The sequence below is a fragment of the Uloborus diversus genome, chromosome 10 (genome assembly GCF_026930045.1).
Source record: "Uloborus diversus isolate 005 chromosome 10, Udiv.v.3.1, whole genome shotgun sequence".
Classification (NCBI taxonomy): Eukaryota; Metazoa; Arthropoda; class Arachnida; order Araneae; family Uloboridae; genus Uloborus; species Uloborus diversus.
This window is the reverse complement of record NC_072740.1, coordinates 94,062,135-94,080,488: the sequence shown is the minus strand read 5'-3', so window position 1 is coordinate 94,080,488 and position 18,354 is coordinate 94,062,135. Positions and strand designations below refer to the sequence as shown.

Sequence of the window (18,354 nt, the reverse complement as noted above, 5' to 3'; positions counted from 1 at the left end):
ACTGTATATTTTGATACAGTTCAATTTCGTCGTTTCCAATACCAGCAATTACTTAGAAAATACTTGTGCGATTAGATTATTTTGCGTTTATATTAGCATGCTCATGGCCAATCGCATTATCTCGACATTACGCTATAAAAACGATTGTTTTAATCATGCGTTGATTTCATCGGAATAACTGGTAATGTCTGCCGGAAATCCCCAGGAGTATTCAGACAATTTCGCCTAAAAATTTATCGTTGCCGTTCAAATCTTGCACAATCCTATGATGTGCTTCGAATGAATGCTTTTACTCATGAGCCTTAGTACACTTATCGAAAATTATAATTTCACTCTCTTGCAACACTACAGCCATTCTGCGTTTTTTATTTTTTCTTTAATGTTGCACATTGCGTTTTGTTTGTTATGAATATCTAGTAGGCAACTTTAAAGCTGAATGTGCTGTTCGTCTACCATCTGAAAAAATTAGCAGCAATGCCTGACGATGCAATTGTCACTGTAATTTTCTGTTGTGAACGTATCTTTGCAAGAATTAATGATATTAAAAATCTCTTGGGGGAACAAAATAAAGAAAATATTTATTTTCCGCTTAAATTAATTAACCTTCCTGACAGGGCCGATCCTAGCAGGTGTGCAGAGTGTGCGCCGCACAAGGGCGGCCAAAACAAGGGGCGGCTGCAGACCGCATCATATAGTTCTTATAATCAAGCAAAATTCCTCAAGAATTTCTCACAAGATAACTTATAATAAGCGGAATAAATATGCTGATTTTTAAATGTTCAATTGTCAAAGTATGAGTCGCTTTCCCGATAGCATTGTATAGTTTAAGAAAAATAGAATGTTAGGGAGCATTGTGTTGGTTTATTGTCCGTTAATATCTACTCTTAACACACATGCTTCATTTGGTTGCAAAGTTTGTGACAGAACCGGTAATCAGGCATGGATACAGGGGAGGGGAAAGGCCCCCTTCTGAAGCATGAAATGGTGCCGTCTAAAAAGAGCACCGAGGGCGGCCACTAATATTTACCCCCCAAGCTTTTATAGACCTAAACAATGAAGACATATTTTATTTATTAAAAAAAGCTCTACTGATTAGATACACTCGTAAGCATTTCAAACAACAAACTTTGTAACAAACTCTGTGTTTAACAATCGTGGATGCGTGGAGAGAAAGTGGAAAATTGCCACTCCCTTGAGAGTAACGTATATGAATGACGAACTAAAATGTTGTACTTTCCCCCTTTACGACAATTTTTCTGATTAAAATCTTGAATGAACTGCCCGGTTTCACATCAGGTAGAAGGACAGGGCCCTTGCCCCGGGAAGTAAATTTAAATGTAGCTCCAAAACGAAGATCCAAAAGGATGCCATGACCTCCTTGACGAAACTAAAGAAGGCTTAAAATTGGGTTTCTAGGACTTGACTTTCGGAAAATTTCGCTGGTTGAACCATCGATCTTAAGGACCTAATTAAGTTTCTGATTCCCCTCCTCCACCTTAACTTGATCAAACGTAGCCTAAAAATGTTGGCTCCAAAATCCAAAACGCGTTTTCAGACGACAGCACTTTCTATCATCAAACGTCATATAAAATTTTTCGAAATTTTTGCAGTGGGAGACCCCGAAACCCATTCGCAAACATTACTATCAAAGACAGTAATTGCACTTCACTGCTGCATTAAAACTGATGTATAAATATTATTATAAAATACTCATTTATGCAAAAAAAAAAGAGCTTTATGACTAAAATGTGTTATGCCCAATCTTAATTTTTATGAGTGTTAAGTTGGAAACCTTTTAGCACTTGTAACAGAGCAATTTCTTTAGTAAGTGATTGATTCAAGAATGAAATAGAAGCATATGCAAATAGCTTATCAAATGATCATAAAATTGATCCTGTAGAGTTGTAGGGATCTAACAGTACCCTTCTGCTAAAAATAATACTGTGGTTTGTTGAGGGAAGTGGGTCACCCCCCTAAAACTGAAATATGGATATACAGGGTGATTATAATTAAAGTTCCACTTTCAAAACGCTGTAAAAATAAAACCACTGGTCAGAATGACCTCAAATTTCAACGGAATATTATCGAAGAAGGGGGAAAACGTATGACAAAAGAAAAATAAATAGTTGGAATTTTTAGCAATAGATGGCGCTGCAAGTGTCAGAATATGTAAATCAAAACTGTCATGCGCCCGATTCATTGAAGTTGTTATTAAAACGCCAAATACACGTTTTTTTCCTGATTTCGCATCTGAGAAGTTCATTATGACGGTCTCAATGAAAGACCTGGCCGTCCCGATCACCTGATCTTAACCCGTGTGACTTCTGGATATAGGGCTATCTGAAAGCTGTTGTGTTCAGTGCTCGGATTGCAAACTTTGCTGAGCTGAAGGCATGCATTGCGCAACTCATTCTAAACGTGACCCCGGAAACACTTCAATCAGTCTTAAAACATGCTGATGCTCGATTTCAACTTGTTACAGAAAACGAGGTATATTATATTGAACATCTTTTGCGCCAGTCTCACGAAGATTAAAGACTGATTTGATTTTTACTGATGCTTTTTATGCGGTTTTCTGCCTCAGAACAATTAAAATCCAATTTTCCCATCCGGTGTGATTATGACCTTTCCGTGTTAGATGGGCTTACTTAACTAATAGTGTCACACCAATACCCTCGTGCAAGCCGAGTAGTACGGAGTTTTAACGTATAGTTTCCACCTTAGGTAATATTTTTTGATTTATTTGTCATTTGTAGTCAACCATTATTAAATATGATGCTTACAGCGCCATCTATTGCTAAAAATTCCAACTATTTATTTTTCTTCTGCCATCAAGTTCCCCCCTTCTTCGATAATATTCCGTTGAAGTTTGACGTCATTCTGACCAGTGGTTTATTTTTATAGCGTTTTGAAAGTGGAACTTTAATTATAATCACCCTGTAGATTTTAAACTTTTTTGCATTGATCATGTTAAATTTCGTCACAGTGAATGATTTTGCATATATTTGGGCTTAGCGGAATTTTTTTCTAGGTCACAGCACTTAGTCAAAAAAAAAAAAAAAAAAAAAAAAAAAAAAATTCTGAAAATTATTTTTTGTGAGTTCAACCCTCATTTTTTGAAGAAGTGTTTCCAGGTTAGCTTTTATTATTTTTTATGATAATTATTTTTTCACATATAGTTTAACTTAAAGTTCATACAGCAACAAGTATTTTTGTATAAAATACTATTAATTGTTTAAGAGATGTCCCCCTTACCCTTATAGTTTTGCTATAAGGGGTAAGTGAGCCCCCCCTCCTAAAATAATGGAGATTTCAAAATCAAAAGTAACAACTTTGTATTAGTGAAATACAAGACAACTAGTAGGAATTAATAGTTCAGCTGCAAAAACTGTATGTGGTGATTATGTATTTGTTACACTTACATCAAGAGAAACCATAAAGTAGGTCTAATGTTGGAAATTGATGATACAAATTTAAAAATACTGTTGAATTTGCAAGAACGAATAGTAATAGTGACTTTTTATTGGCATGGAGCAGATAATGTTGGAATAGTTACTGAGGATGAAGTAATAGTTCTTCCTTAGCCAACTTTACATAGACGCAGTCATTTAGTATTTCCAATTTCTTTTTCAATTTACAGTTTTGACTCATTTACCAAAATTGATCTTAGTCAATGGTATTACGTTCATCAAACACACCTTTATATGTAAAAGCATTATACACCCCTTGACATTGAAAATGCAACACCAAGAAGGAGTGCTAAGAAATTTATGCAAATTTTAGAGGAAACATACATCACCGAGTTATTTAAATGATGTGAAATGCACAGCTCTCGGACGCACGTGAAGTAAGATATAAGGGAAGGAACTTGCAGAATGGGCAATATTCGTGTCATTATTTCTGACTGGAGAATTATCGAAGAAATTTTTTTCTGTCTTGGGGGATACGTGTAACACGAGAGAATACCAGGCCGCCGTCAACCAAGGCACTTTCAGCAGATAGACGATTTTACAAGGGGCATGGTGATCGGACTGAGAAGGGGAGGTTGGTCTGTACGTCAAATCGCAGCTGATACCTACATGGTTTCAAGCACGATGCATCGGCTGTGCCGAAGATGGTTGGAACAACAAAATGTGGCAAGATTGAGGGGTGCAGGGGCAGCCAGAGGGGGTCAAAATGCCTGGATCGAGGCATCCACTGACAAGCTGTAGCAGACCCACAAGTCACTTGTTCCTCGATTCTGCAGCAAGAGCAAGATACCCTGAATGTTCCCATATCAACCAGAACCATTTCCCATCGTTTGGTCGTACATGGTCTGCAATCACGGCATCCGCTAAGAATACTGCCATTGACCCCACAACATAGACAGCAATTTAGTATGGTGCCAGACTAGAGCAACATGGATGACAGAATGGCGAAATGTCGTGTTCTCAGATGAATCCCGCTTCTGTTTATCCAGTGATAGTCACTGCATAAGTGTGTGGCCTCTACGTGAAAATCCGGCAGTAACTGTGGAACGTACCACCACACAACAACGTGGCATAATGGTTTGGGGGCGCAATTGCGTACAATTCCATATTGCCTCTAGTTTGTATTCAGGGCACTATGACAACCCAATGATACTTGCATAATGTGCTGCAGCCGGTCGCAATCCCTTACCTTTAAGGGCTATGCCACTTACCTCGCCACAGTGCTCGCATCTGCCAACATGCTCTTCAAGGCACACAGATGCTTCCCTGGCCACCACTCTCCTGACCCGTCACCAATCGAACATGTGTGGGATGTGATTGGACGCCGTATGCCGACTCTGTCCCTGCTTCCTTCTGAAGGCGAACGGTTGAAAGAGAATGGGGAGCCATCCCTCTGGACACCATCCGCACCCTTATTGACTCTATGCTTAGACATGTTTCTTTGTGTATCGCTGTCCGCGGTGGTCCTACATCCTCTGAACCAACTCCGTTCTTGCTCTGTATTCTGCCTATCAGTTTGAAATTAAGATTATTTATTATTCCTTGCTGTCTGTCTTTTTCTTAAATTTCATCACCTCTGACCACTCCTCGGTGTTGCATTTTCAATGTCGAGCAGTGTATATACCTATAAGCTTTCAATAAATCATTTTGTTTTTTGTTTAAAATTTTCTATGATACAGATTTAAAAGACAGTAAAATATCTCATAAATGGATGAAAGTAAGAAAAAAATTTCACACTAAGAATTTACATACTTTATCAGGTAAGATCCTCTAACTTCTACTATGGGGTAAGTAGGACGCCAATCTGATTCTCTTTAAAAATATAATCCATAAGAATACTTAAAGCATTATGTTAGAAAATAATGAAGAACTTTTGTTTATTAATGATGTCCAAGATGAAATAAGACAATAAGTTTCAATTTTTTTGTTTCAATACTTTTGTATAAGGTTTCAAAAACGAACTATTCTCAAAAAGGGTCCCACTTACCCAAACCGACTGTACCGAAGTATTTTTCAATTTTTGCGTCATCTGCTACAGTTGAACGATGTTTAGCCTTGCTGGAAACTTTTTTATCACTTCTCTTGGAATGAGAAAGAAAACCGACATCATTGAAGAATAAATTACACTTAAATGCATTTAATTCCTTTTTTAAAAAACATTTTCACTTGTTTAGTTCCGTATCTTTTATTTACACTTTCCGCATATTTTATTACATTGTAGCTTTTCTGCACAAAGAACCATACAAGGTTCTTTTTTTTAAAATAGCAACGTATTAAATTAACCGATGTTATACTAAAGTCAGAACTAACTGCAATGGCCAAATAATAATGAACAGTCGAGTCAAAAACAATATGCAATATGTTCATATACATTTGAATAAGAGTGTGCCTATACATGTATACAATGTACAGTCATTGTAACATTGTGTAATGTATACAGTTTAAATTATCTAGATGTTTTTGATCTTTCATTCAGTGCTCGTTTCCTGGAACAGTAAAATAATTGAAAATAAATAAATAAACCTTAAATTAATACTACACAGTAGTTGTAATTATCTCTTCAATATTTCATCAGAAACCATAACTTTCGACTATCACGCTGTTGATGCAAATGAGTCTGTAATCATAATCAAAATTGCTATATTATAATCATAATACATTTCCTTTTCTACATTTTTGAATCATTGCTGTTATCTTTATTACATTTTGTCAAAGGATTATAATCATAATTGATTACATTCCCTTTTAATTGACTCCAATCAATACAGGGTAGTATTTACTACTACAGGTTATTATTTAAAAGGTAGATTATTCCAACGAAAAAAGGGACAGCTGAAATAAAAGTTGCGACACCTTCCTTCACAATAAAATATGGCACAAATAAGTCAGCCTTCTATACATTTGTATGATTCATTTTTGAATATAAATAAAAAAATATAATGGCTCTAAGAAAAAAAAAGTAAAATATTTGAAGCAAGTTTCTTTCAAGGAAAAATTCTATTAATTTTCGTTCCCTTGAATAAATCTATTTAATTTAAAATACATTTAATCAGAGCAATTGTAGTGATGTGTGAAAATATTTTTTATTCAAAAGATTTTCATTTGCAAATGGAAGTTCTTTTGCGAGTGTTATGTATGCCTAGCCAATCTGCAGTGGAATGGAAAGCAAGAAACTTAGCATTATATCACAGACGAATACACTAAAACCCATTACCCTTGCTTACAGAACATACAGGGTTCAACTATATTACAAATAACTACATCCATGTGAAAACTTAATTTAATGGTATGATGTCAGAGATTCGAAAACAACAACTGTACACACTTAGTTCTTTTATTATAAAAAAAGTAAATACATGACTATAAAATATAGGAAATTCAGTAACATTTAAAAAATTTCATTTTTTCTCTAGCATCGAGAACTGTAAAAGAAAAAAAGAGAGACTGTATTAATGTTAAGTACATGATAAAAACTTTAAATTTTCTTATTATATAGAGTAACAACAAAGTTCTCACGCAAATATATATTTAAATAGTACAATACAACTGTAAACATACACAATCACAGTTCTATTTGATAAATTTTAAGTTCCCTACTTTACAAATTTTGAAAAGGAGTTTAATTGTTGAATTCCTTAGCAAAGTTCATTCTTTATTTAGCAAACTCTCCTGTAATTCAGGGTTATTTCTCAAATCAACTCTCTTTCAGTGAGCTTAATAATGGGGGAGAGGAAGAAAAGTTAACCGTTAGTAAAGAGAAGAAAAGGGAAATAAATATAGAAACAAATCTTTAATCTCTTTTTTTTCTTAAAGAATAAACTAAAAGTTAAATAGTTTTAGCGATCAGAGAGCTCAAAAAACATGGGCCCTAGCCTAATAGCAAATCTTTTTCAGCAGTCTGCGATGCAAATTAAGAATCCCAAAAATAGTTCCCAAGATTGCCAACTTATATTAATTGTAAAATCTAAATGGATAAGGGAAATGCTTAAAAAATATGCTAATACAAATACACACTACCTGTGGAATACACCCCCAAAAAATAAGATATCAATTTTCATTAGCAGAAATTTACAATATTTTTTCTTTGAGAATAAGAGTTATTTTTACTGCAGCTCCATTTTGTCATGAGTTTGCGTTGCACTTCACAGCATTGTGCTTTTTCTACTACTGGGGGCCATAGGCCAAGGCTTAGCTGAACTATTCAGTAATCAGGCTCTATCTAAAACAATGAGTTAGATGGAGACCGAACTATGGTATAAAGCACAAGCTGAGCAAATTTTCAGCTTCTATGATCCTTTCTGCATGCCGTGTGCCTCCTTTAGGTCAAAAAATTTTGGAAAAACATTGTGTAACAAATTTCCATATTTAAGGGAAGCTTATGGAAAATTTATTTGCACCAGAGCCCCAAAATTTTTAGAGATTTGAATACTATTAGCCATGGTTGCCAACCTTGGAGGAACAATTTGACAGGGCATCTACTCAAAAAAATTTTCAATTTCCCGGACTTTACCATATTCCCAAACAAAAAATTTCCAGGTGATTTTTGTTAAAGGTTAGTTTAGATACTTTCACTATTTTGTAATGGTTGACTGTGCTTATGTGACATTACACGTTATGTTTATATCACTCTTTAATGTGATATATGTGTGTGTCCATGAGAAAATATAAAAACATTTTTCAAACGTAAATAGGTTTTGATAATTTGTGTTGTTCTTAATCCAGAATAGAAAATATCTTATCTTCCAGACTCACATTTAAAATTAGACATTTCACCCTTTTTAATATGCAGGCATTCAACAAATTTAGAAAATTCTGATTTTAGTTTATCAGCAGTGGTGGCTTTTATTTGATTGCAATCAACAAAGTAATCTAAAGCAATTTCTATCTTCTTATTAATACTGGATGAATGCGAAGTAGATATGATGGTTGGAGATAGGCAGCTTATGCCTCTAAGAAGTTTAAAAAGTGATTTCTTCCATCAATTTTTGAGTCATTTTTGTGTAAAACTTAGAGACATTCTTTCCTAAAATTAGACTTAACAGTATCTGATGCTTTACTTTCTTTAAGACTATGTCTTGCAGCAAAAACCTATGTAGACACCTGTAAATGGCAAAAGATGACATCTCTGGGTGACATCAACTATCATTAACTTTGTTGCAAAATCATTAAGAAATTGCTTCATTAAATTGTCAAGCATCAAATACATCTCTACGCACAGGAAAGGGGTCATTGGTTTACCAGCCTGGAATCTTATTAAAAAATGACACTGAAGTAAAGAAACCAAACTTCGCTTAAAATATTCACTGCACTTTAACAGCTATTTTACTCTGTAATAGGTATTTGAATTCAATTCAGCATTTGCAACCTCTGCCTTTTGAACAAAGACTTTTGTGTATCAAAATGTCTAATGCCCTTTGTGCAACAGCTGAGCTCTCTACCCAAGGAATTAAACAAAATTTTAGTAGAAAAACATTAGCGTTTGCAAAGCATACAAAATCAGCACATCTGGCTGGTGAATCTTTAAACAAATTAAAGACAGCATAGAGAAACTTATAAAGATCCCAGTATTTGAATCCTGTTTTAAAAGCACCATGGACAATTTGGAGACCACATGATCCAATATCCAAAAGAGATTTAGAGCCAAAATTCTCTTGTAAATCATTAAGTTTAAGGAAAGAAATATTTTCTTTTAATCATTTCAAGTTGCATGAATTTCTGACCAAATTTATTTTACTTAACTGCAAAAATAGGAAAACAAATCTTTTGAAACTGGTTATAATTAAAAAGAATTTCCTGGTTTTCTGCATACAAAAGTAAATTTCCTACATTTCCAGTACAAAAAAATTGCCTGACATTTCTAGGTGGGTAGAACCCTGATTTGAGGAGCATCTGTGGTGATTTTGAGGAACAATTTAAAACTTTGTGGAGCAGTATGGTATTTTGTATAAAAATAACTAAAACCACTTACCTAAAATTGTTTATGCGCTTTAATGATCATTTCAAGCACTAGTACAAAAATAACTATTTTTAAATTAATAAAACTGCTTTAAACACTACTTCAATCTTTGAGAATAAGCATCCTTAATTTCCCATATTTACAAGTTTGTCATGACAAAATAGCAAAATAAATTAAAATAAATTTAATTTTGGTAAAATCTTTATGAATCATAACTTAGGTAAGCCTGGTAAGCATTAAGACTAAATTTGACGAATTGTGTTGGCTTTAATTAATTTGGATGGAACTGGATAACATTTTTTAATGAGCATGATAGTTTTCAGCAAAAAATTAAATGTCAGAAGGGTAGAAAATCATTGTCTACAAAAAAGTTTTTACATTTGAGTGGCGGAATGGCATAATAGACAAAAATGAAAGATTGTTACAGAAGTGGATGTATTGGGATTTCCAAATGCATAAAAATCTCCCCCCTCCTCTTCTGCTTTACCCTCACCACCAACAGAAACAAGTTCATTTCTTCTTTCTAACCAAGAAAGGACATATACATCAGCAAAACACGGACAGGAAGATTGCAGCAGAAGGGAAGTGAAGGGTATTTGCCCGATTGCTTGAAAACACTCGCCCAGGAAATGCAGAGCAAAATAACTTATTTGCAGGGGTGCAGAGTTTCACTATTTTTGGGGAACAGCTCCACAAAATGAGAAGCAGTTGGCAGCCCTGCTATTAGCTATTAAAATAGTCCACATGTTTCTTCAATTAAATTTCATTAACTTAGTGCAACATGCATGTATACACATAGCAGTATTCAGAGATGACAACTTTGGATACTCCTGTCTGTCATAAATCCTCATCAAAGTTCACTCAAATGTTTGTGATTTGCATGAGCTTGAATATTGATTTTGTGAAAGAGATTGCAAGTAAAAAGTTGGTATCAAAATCATCTGCATCAAACAAAGTTTTTGGTGTGCTGTAGCTTAAAAATAAACCTTAATCAATGTTCTTTTCTACCATTAGAAAAAGCAGGTTTTAATTTTGATGTTCTTTCAGATAATGATTTAAAATGATCTTAAATTATGACAGATAAAATCTCTCTAATGCTGAAAAATGTTCAACCATAGTATATTCATGCATGATTGTTAACGATTTGCAATCACTCAAATATTGGACAACAACAAAAAAAAACTCATAACTTACTCGTTTTCTTGCTTCTGTGTTTTTTGCTAAAAGTATAAAAACATTAAATTAGTATTAAAGTAATCATTATATATATATATATATATATATATATATATATATATATATATATATATATATATATATATATATATATATATATACACATTGAAAACATATTATAGAGGAAAAAATTAGAACAGAATAAACCACAAGCCCAAAAATGAGCAAAGCAACCAAACAAATAAGCCAGGTAAATATTATCATCAATAAAAAAACAAGCAGACAAGGTAACAAAACAAAAAAGATGGAAGCTTCATCCTAGGGTCAAAAGACTAAAAAATGATACTAAAACTAAATGGGATGTCCAGTTCTGAAAAAGCTAGAATTCAGGAATACATTGGGCTAAACGCACTACATATGAAAAATGAATGCTGATTTCCGGAACAAAGACCTAAATCTAAACACTGGGGTTTTGTCCCAGTTATTAGAAGTCAAAGGCTATCAATAATAAAACTCCACCTTTGGCTTCTAATAACTGAGACAAAACCCCAGTGTTTAGATTTGTGATGTATTTATCCTTTGAGATGGAGTGGGCATGTGTGTATTTACACATAGCAGAGGCGAGTCATAATTTAATACGGCACAATACTTTTATTATACATTATTCACATCACGAACACACAACTATATACATCTCAAACAGAACCAGAACTGAAACTTCACACACAAAGATCACAGTTAGGGTTACCACTAACCAGTTACATATTGATATACGACATCCCTTCCACTTTAAAAATCCAGTCTCTGTGGAGCTTTTCTAGATGTTGTGGATCTGCGCAGAGGAGGCGGATCTGCTGTTGACGACACAGGACTGGCTGCGGTGGTGTTGCCATCCGTCACTGGTTGAGCCTGGTTGGTGTTGGCCGGCAAGACGACGGGTTCAGCTGGTGGCTCTGTTGAACTCCGATTTGTTGTAGCATCCGCTGCTGTTGTCGCAGTAGAACAGTGGGCCTTGGAAGCAAGATTTGGAGCCTTGCTGATTTGTTCCCATTCCTGGTTCTCCAGATTCCCACTGTCCCTCATTTGGTCAACGTGGCGCCACCACAGTTGCCCATTTACGTTGATGGTACAGTGGAGTTGTCCATCTTTACTGACAGCTTCCCCAAACTTCCACCTTTTATCACCGTGACAATAGTTGCGCACTGCCACGTTGTCCTCTATGCAAAAGACACGATCCGAGAACTGAAAGTTATCCTTCCTAATCCTGTCTTGGACCCTGGCATACAGATACGGTTTCACCAGGTCGATGCGTGTCCGGATCTCATGTTTCATCAGCAGCATTGCAGGGCTGTGGAGATGTTTGGAGCCTTCCTATACTGCATCAGGAAGGTGCTGAGCTTTTGCTGGATGGTGCCGGGGTACTCCTTCATGGCGCGAAGATATTGCTTGACGGTAAACACATACCTTTCAGCTTGACCATTGCTGGAAGGCTTGAATGGAGCTGAAGGTCTGTGCTTAATCCCGTTTTGGCTCAGGAAGATCTTAAATTCATCGGACTTCAACTGTGGCCCGTTGTCACTAACCATCATCAGTGGAAGTCTGAACCTCGCGAAGCAGTCCCTAAGAAACTCGATCATCTTAAATGTTGTTGTATTCGTCATTGGATACGCTTCCAGCCATTTAGAATGTGCATCCACGATGATCAGGTAAATATATCTGAACAATGGCCCAGCAAAATCAACATGAAGCCTCTCCCAAGGTTTGCTTGGGTACTCCCAATGGTGGGGATCTGTTTTAATTTGCGCTCAGTGGACACAATTCTTTACTTCTTCTATATCCTTGTCTATGTTCTTCCAACACACGAACGATCTTGCTATCGCTTTCATCTTTACAATCCCTAAATGCCTTTGTGTAACTCCTGTAGCACCCGGCTCTGGAATTGTTTTGGAACCATGACTCTAGATCCGTACATGAATGCAGTCATCTTGGAGACTGTATTCCGCTTCTTTCCCCTTTAGACTCTCTCCACTTTGAAGTGCCTGCAACAATGGTCTGCTTTCTTCATCTTTCTCTGTTCCTTTGGCTAATTCCCTGGCAGTGACTGGGAGTGTCTCAATCTGTTGCAGTTGGAAGAGCGTAACATCATCTCGGACTTCCAGTTCTTCTGACTGAGTAGGTAACCTTGAGAGAAAATCGGCATTCCCATGGTCCTTGGTGTTACGGTAGATGATGTCGAATTGGAAGGATTGAAGAGTCAAAGCATAGTGAAGAAGTTGTGTTGCTGCCCAAATTGGTAGACCTTTCTTCGATCCAAAAATTGCAACTAATGGCTTGTGATCTGTTATAAGGATGAATCTTCGTCCCTTTAGATATAGGTAGAATATCTTAACTGCCCACACAATTGCAAGGGCTTCTTTATCAATTTGTGAATATTTTTTCTCTGTGTTATTAAGAGTTCTTAGTGCAAAAGCTATAGGTCTTTCTGTTCCGTCGGACATTTTGTGGGATAGCACTGCGCCTAATCCTACTGGACTCGCGTCGGTTGCCAATGTTACTGGGAGTGCAGGGTCATAATGCACCAGAATTTGTGGAGAACAAATCACTTCTTTAATGTTATGGAATGACTGTTTACAGTCCTTCGACCAGATGAACTTTGTTTCTTTTTTCGTTAATTTATTCAACGTGACCCAAAAAATTAATCTCTTCCTCAAAAAATTTACTTTTAATCAAATTTAGTTTTAATCCATGCTCTTTGCATTTTTGAAAAAAGTTTGTAGTGCCTCAAAATTGCATCTTGAGTAGGTCCTGTTATACGAACATCGTCCATAAACACTTTAACCCCTGCCATTCCCTGGAACAGACAGTCAACATAGCGCTGCCAAATTGCTGGAGCCGCGTTTAGCCCATACATAAGCCTTTTGCATTAGTACAACCCTTTTGTTGTGTTAATTGTTAGGCATTTTTGAATATTTTCGTGAACCTTTAATTGTAAATAAGCGTGTTTAAAACCTAATTTCGAGAATTCTTTTCCCCCATTTAGACAAGAAAATATCTCCTCCAACCTTGGTAAAGGGTGTTGTTGTACCATTATACTAGGATTAAGGGTTACCGAGTTATCTGCACACAGACGTATTGATCCATCTGATTTTATGACTTGCCCATTCAGATGTTTCCACCTTTTCGATAATTCCCTCCCTTTCAAATCTGTCGATTTCTTGTTCAACAGGATCTTTTAAAGCGAACGAAACAGGCCTTGATCGTCAAAATTTCGGTGTAACGTCTGATTTAAGTTCCAATTTTACCTCATAATTGTTTATTTCCCCTAATTTATCATCAAACAATTCTTTAAATTCATTAAGTAGTTTACTCAGATCATATTTCCCATGTGCACGAATTGATTTAATTGAATTCCAAGTTATTTTGATTTAGAAAATCCATTCCCTACCTAAAATGGTGTCTAAGTCTTCCCTAACAATGTATAAATTTAATTTCAATTTTTGATTGTTATATTCAACATTTACATTACTACTCCCATTGGGACAACTTTCCCCCCATTATACGTAGTGAAAACAAGTTAGTCTTTTGAAAAGATTTCTTAGAAATTTCCCTGAACTTCTTTATAATCATCACAGAAACCGCTCCACCAGTATCTATCACTATAGGGCTGCCCTCAACTGTAACCTTCAGCATTATTGGAGGTCTTTTCCCCTCCTCCAAAATAATGCTATGCAATGGAACCGAGTTTTGGTTTCATTTTCAGAATCAAGTTCGACACTAACTTGTTTTTGTTTACATTCTCTAGACTTTTCTTTTGCATAACAAGCACTCTCTATGTGCCCAACCTTCTTACAGAAATGACACTGACTAGTTATAAATTTACAATTGTTACAATCATGATTCGTTCTGGAGCAACGCGAACATGATTTATTTTTAGTCTTGAATGCATCTTTCTGTTTACTTTTCTGTTTATATTTATTTTTCCCACCTGGCCTCTCAATTTTCTCTCCTCCCATCTGATGGACATTTACTGTTTTATCTAAAAGCTCAGATGCACCTCTGAGAGCTTTTTCCATAGCCAAAGCAATTTTCAGCGTTCCTTCTAGATTCCTACCATCTTCCTCAAAAATTCTATTAAGAATAGCTTTATCCCGCAACCCACTAACAAACACATCTCTTAACATTACATTGAGCATGGCTTTCCCATAGCAACACGGAACTGAAAGGGATCTTAACTCAGCCAGATAGTCACTAACCATTTCCCCTTCCTGCTGCTTGCGATTCAAGAACACATGTTTACTGGGTATAATTAGTGGTTTCGGATTTAAATGCTCTTTTAAAGTAATTTTCAAGCAATCAAAATCTTTATCCGAAGGATTATCAGGAGCTAGCAGGTTCTTGAGCAAATTATACATTTTCGGGGATAAATTTGAAATAAAAGCTAACCCACGTTTGTCTTCAGGAACATTTTGAACCTTTAAATATGCATCAAAGCATTCAAGAAATGAATTGAAGTTTTCCAGACCTTTTTCAAGCTTTTCAAAATGAACAGAAACTTTTGAACCTTCACTTGGTTTCGTTTCTGGCGTAACTGCCAATCTGTCCATTAAAAGTTTGTTTTGCTCAATTAAAGCTTGAACCAGAACCTCCATGATAAAATATTACTAGAAAATTCGATTACAAAACTTATAACTTGACCTTGGCTGCATCAAGCTTTATCCTAATCCATTAGATTCTGTTGAAACACTTCACGAGAGTTCCGCTGAAGAATTTCATCACTTCACGGGTTCGCAAATCATTTCGTCACCAGCTGTGATGTATTTATCCTTTGAGATGGAGTGGGCATGTGTGTATTTACACATAGCAGAGGTGAGGCATAACTTAATACGGCACAATACTTTTATTATACATTATTCACATCACGAACACACAACTATATACATCTCAAACAGAACCAGAACTGAAACTTCACACACAAAGATCACAGTTAGGGTTACCGCTAACCGGTTACATATTGATATATGACATCCCTTCCCCTTTAAAAATCCAGTCTCTGTGGAGCTTTATATATATCGATATATGATAAGATTTAGGTCTTAGTTCTGGAAATCAGCATTCATTTTTCACGTGTGATGCATTTAGCCCAATGTATTCTTGAATGCTAGCTTTTTCAGAACTGGACATCCTCCATTTAGTTTAAGTATAATTTTTTGGTCTTTTGACCTTAGGATGAAACGTTCACTGCAGAGGAGTTCTGGTTGCATCTATGTAATTTATCTTTTTTGTTTTGTAACCTTGTCTGCTTGTTGTTTTATTGATGTTTATATATATATACATTTATGTATATGAGGAGTTTACTTTCAAAACGCACTATATCTACTTTTGGAGAAAAACTTTTTTTTTTGTTTTCAGAACCCCTAATATAAGCCCTATTGACCCACGAATTACTTTGTTCTCAAAGTGGTTTATATCTACGGTTAAAAAATGCATAAACATTGGTTTTATCACCTAAATGGTTTATATCCATCTCCTTATTTCTGGACAGGTCTTTTACAGCAAAGCGGAACTTATCCCTTATTTTCCAGCATCCACTCATTCACTTTCATATCAAAAGGGCACATATCCAAATTTGAATTGGCCACTTCTAAATCAAAGGTAGTTCACAAATAAAATAGCAGAATGAGGCACAGGCTGAGCATTTCCAATCAAGCATGATACCCATCCATATTAAGACATCACAGCACCTTGCGCCGTGTGCAAGTCTGCTGTCAGTTAGGCAAGCGCGACTTCAAATGGTGATTGATAAATTAGTATTAAATAATTTTTAAATTGTGATTAGTTAATGATTAAATTGTGATTAATTTTAGTAAAAAATGTGATCTATTAATGCCTACAACATTGTGATTTGAATCGGCTTGGGTGATATCATTGCTCATTCTAAAATGGATCGAAGGTCCTCTTTTTTTTATTTTTGAAATGCTCGATGAAAAGAATAAAGTAAGTAGTAAGAAATAAAGTAGAGTAAAAAAAAATTATATTAAAATTTTTTTAATATTTTGTTTCAGTTTTAAAGTTTATTTCTGAAGAAAATGAGTTTTTTTTTTTTTTTTTGCAAAAGGGATGACATCCATTGTTTTACAACAAAAGGGAATATATCCAAAATTAAATTGGAAATTTAGGTCTGATAAAATTGAGGAAAAAAACCTGGACTTATGCCAATAGTCCCTTTTTATTCTGCCAAAACATAGTGAAAAATTTGAAATTCTAAAAGTTAGTGTTTGTGCGTAAAACATATTTTTCGTTTTGCCAAAAAAAGACAAAAATGAATATAACCCATTTTGAAAGTAAACTAGAAAATGCACGTTTTTTTTTTTTGCAGAAGGGATGATATCCACTGTTTTACAACAAAAGGGAATATATTAAAAATAAAATTGGCAATTTAGGTCTGATAAAATTGAGGAAAAATTCCTAGACTTACGCCAATAGTCACTTGTTGTCCTACCAAAATATCGTGAGAAATTCGAAATTCTAACAGTTCGTGTTTGTGCGTAAAACCTTTTTTCCGTTTTGACAAAAAAATATAAAACTGAATATAATCCGGTTTGAAAGCAAACTCCTCATATGGGTCATTCTTCAAAAAGTGTAACTTTTCCAATGCACAACTTTTACTGTAAAAACTTTAAGAAACAATTCATTTAACAAGGGTTTTTAATTTCATCAAAAATATATCTATTTAAACCTGCCACCAATTTTTTAATAAGAATTTTTATTTTAGTATATTTTCAGGGGGCGACAGGAACTGTGAAAAAAAGTTCCCTGACTTTTCCCTGATTAAGTTCACCAAACTTCCCTGGTTTACGTTACCAATGATAATGGTTTTCTTTCTTTGCTCTACTTGAAATCCATTGTATGTTTGTATAAAATGCAGTATTTTAAACGTTTTAAGTTGTGTAAAGTTGTTGAACTAAAGATATATTTTAAAAAGATGCTACTTTTTTAATAAAATAGTTTAAAAAAACGTATCAAGTCAATTTTTTTAGGGGGGGGGGACCTACAAAACAGTACATTAAATTTTTCTACATGGAAAGATTATAGAAAATTAAAAAAAAAAGTACTTTACTTTTAGAAACCACTTAGCATAAGAATTTTAAGAAACTATTAAAATTATTCTTAAAAACATATGTGTATTTATGATAGAACTAAAAAGTAATTGAAAATATTTTGAACTAAGTTTTCAAACAGTATAATAATTGTTGCAAGAATAACAAGTAATAGTGAAAGAATAGAAGTAATATAGTTATTCTTAAATAACTAATTGACATATTTATGCAAAACAGATGAAACCATTTGACATCCATTCATAGGGAGCTTTTCTCTAATCAAGAACATAGGTTTTGATGAATAAATGCAGCATTTTAACAATGAAAAAATAAAGATATTTACTTAAGTACACAAGTTAACTCTATTTCAAATGATTTCAGTATGTAACGAAAAAAAAAAAAATCTTAAGATTGCTTTTGTAACAAACAACTTTGAAATGCAAGAAAAAAAAAAAGAAAAGAAAAGCAATAAGTTAATTTTAAAATACATAAAAGAAGAATACAATTTGGTTATAAAATTAAAGAATCAATTAAATCTGAAGAAAAGAAAACCTTTATAATCTGCGGTGACAACAAATAGTATAAGGGCAACAAACAAAGTTTTTTATTGAAAGTTCAATTTTAGCAATTAAAATTAAAAACGCGAAGAAGTAAT

The 18,354-nt window shown here is 34.6% G+C and overlaps 1 protein-coding gene across 2 annotated transcripts in view; it reads right to left on the bottom strand.

The window, feature by feature from the left end:
* Nucleotides 1-6,791: 6,791 nt before the first annotated feature.
* LOC129231527 (glutamic acid-rich protein-like) overlaps nt 6,792-18,354 on the bottom strand; it is a 276,821-nt gene continuing 265,258 nt past the window's right edge. For both annotated transcript variants that reach the window (XM_054865866.1, XM_054865867.1), the window contains 2 exons: nt 10,621-10,646; nt 6,792-6,892 (listed from right to left, as the gene is read on the bottom strand). In XM_054865866.1, the coding sequence (XP_054721841.1) occupies nt 6,869-6,892; nt 10,621-10,646 (50 nt within the window). In that variant the 3' untranslated portion in view covers nt 6,792-6,868. The remainder of the gene's footprint in view (nt 6,893-10,620; nt 10,647-18,354) is intronic.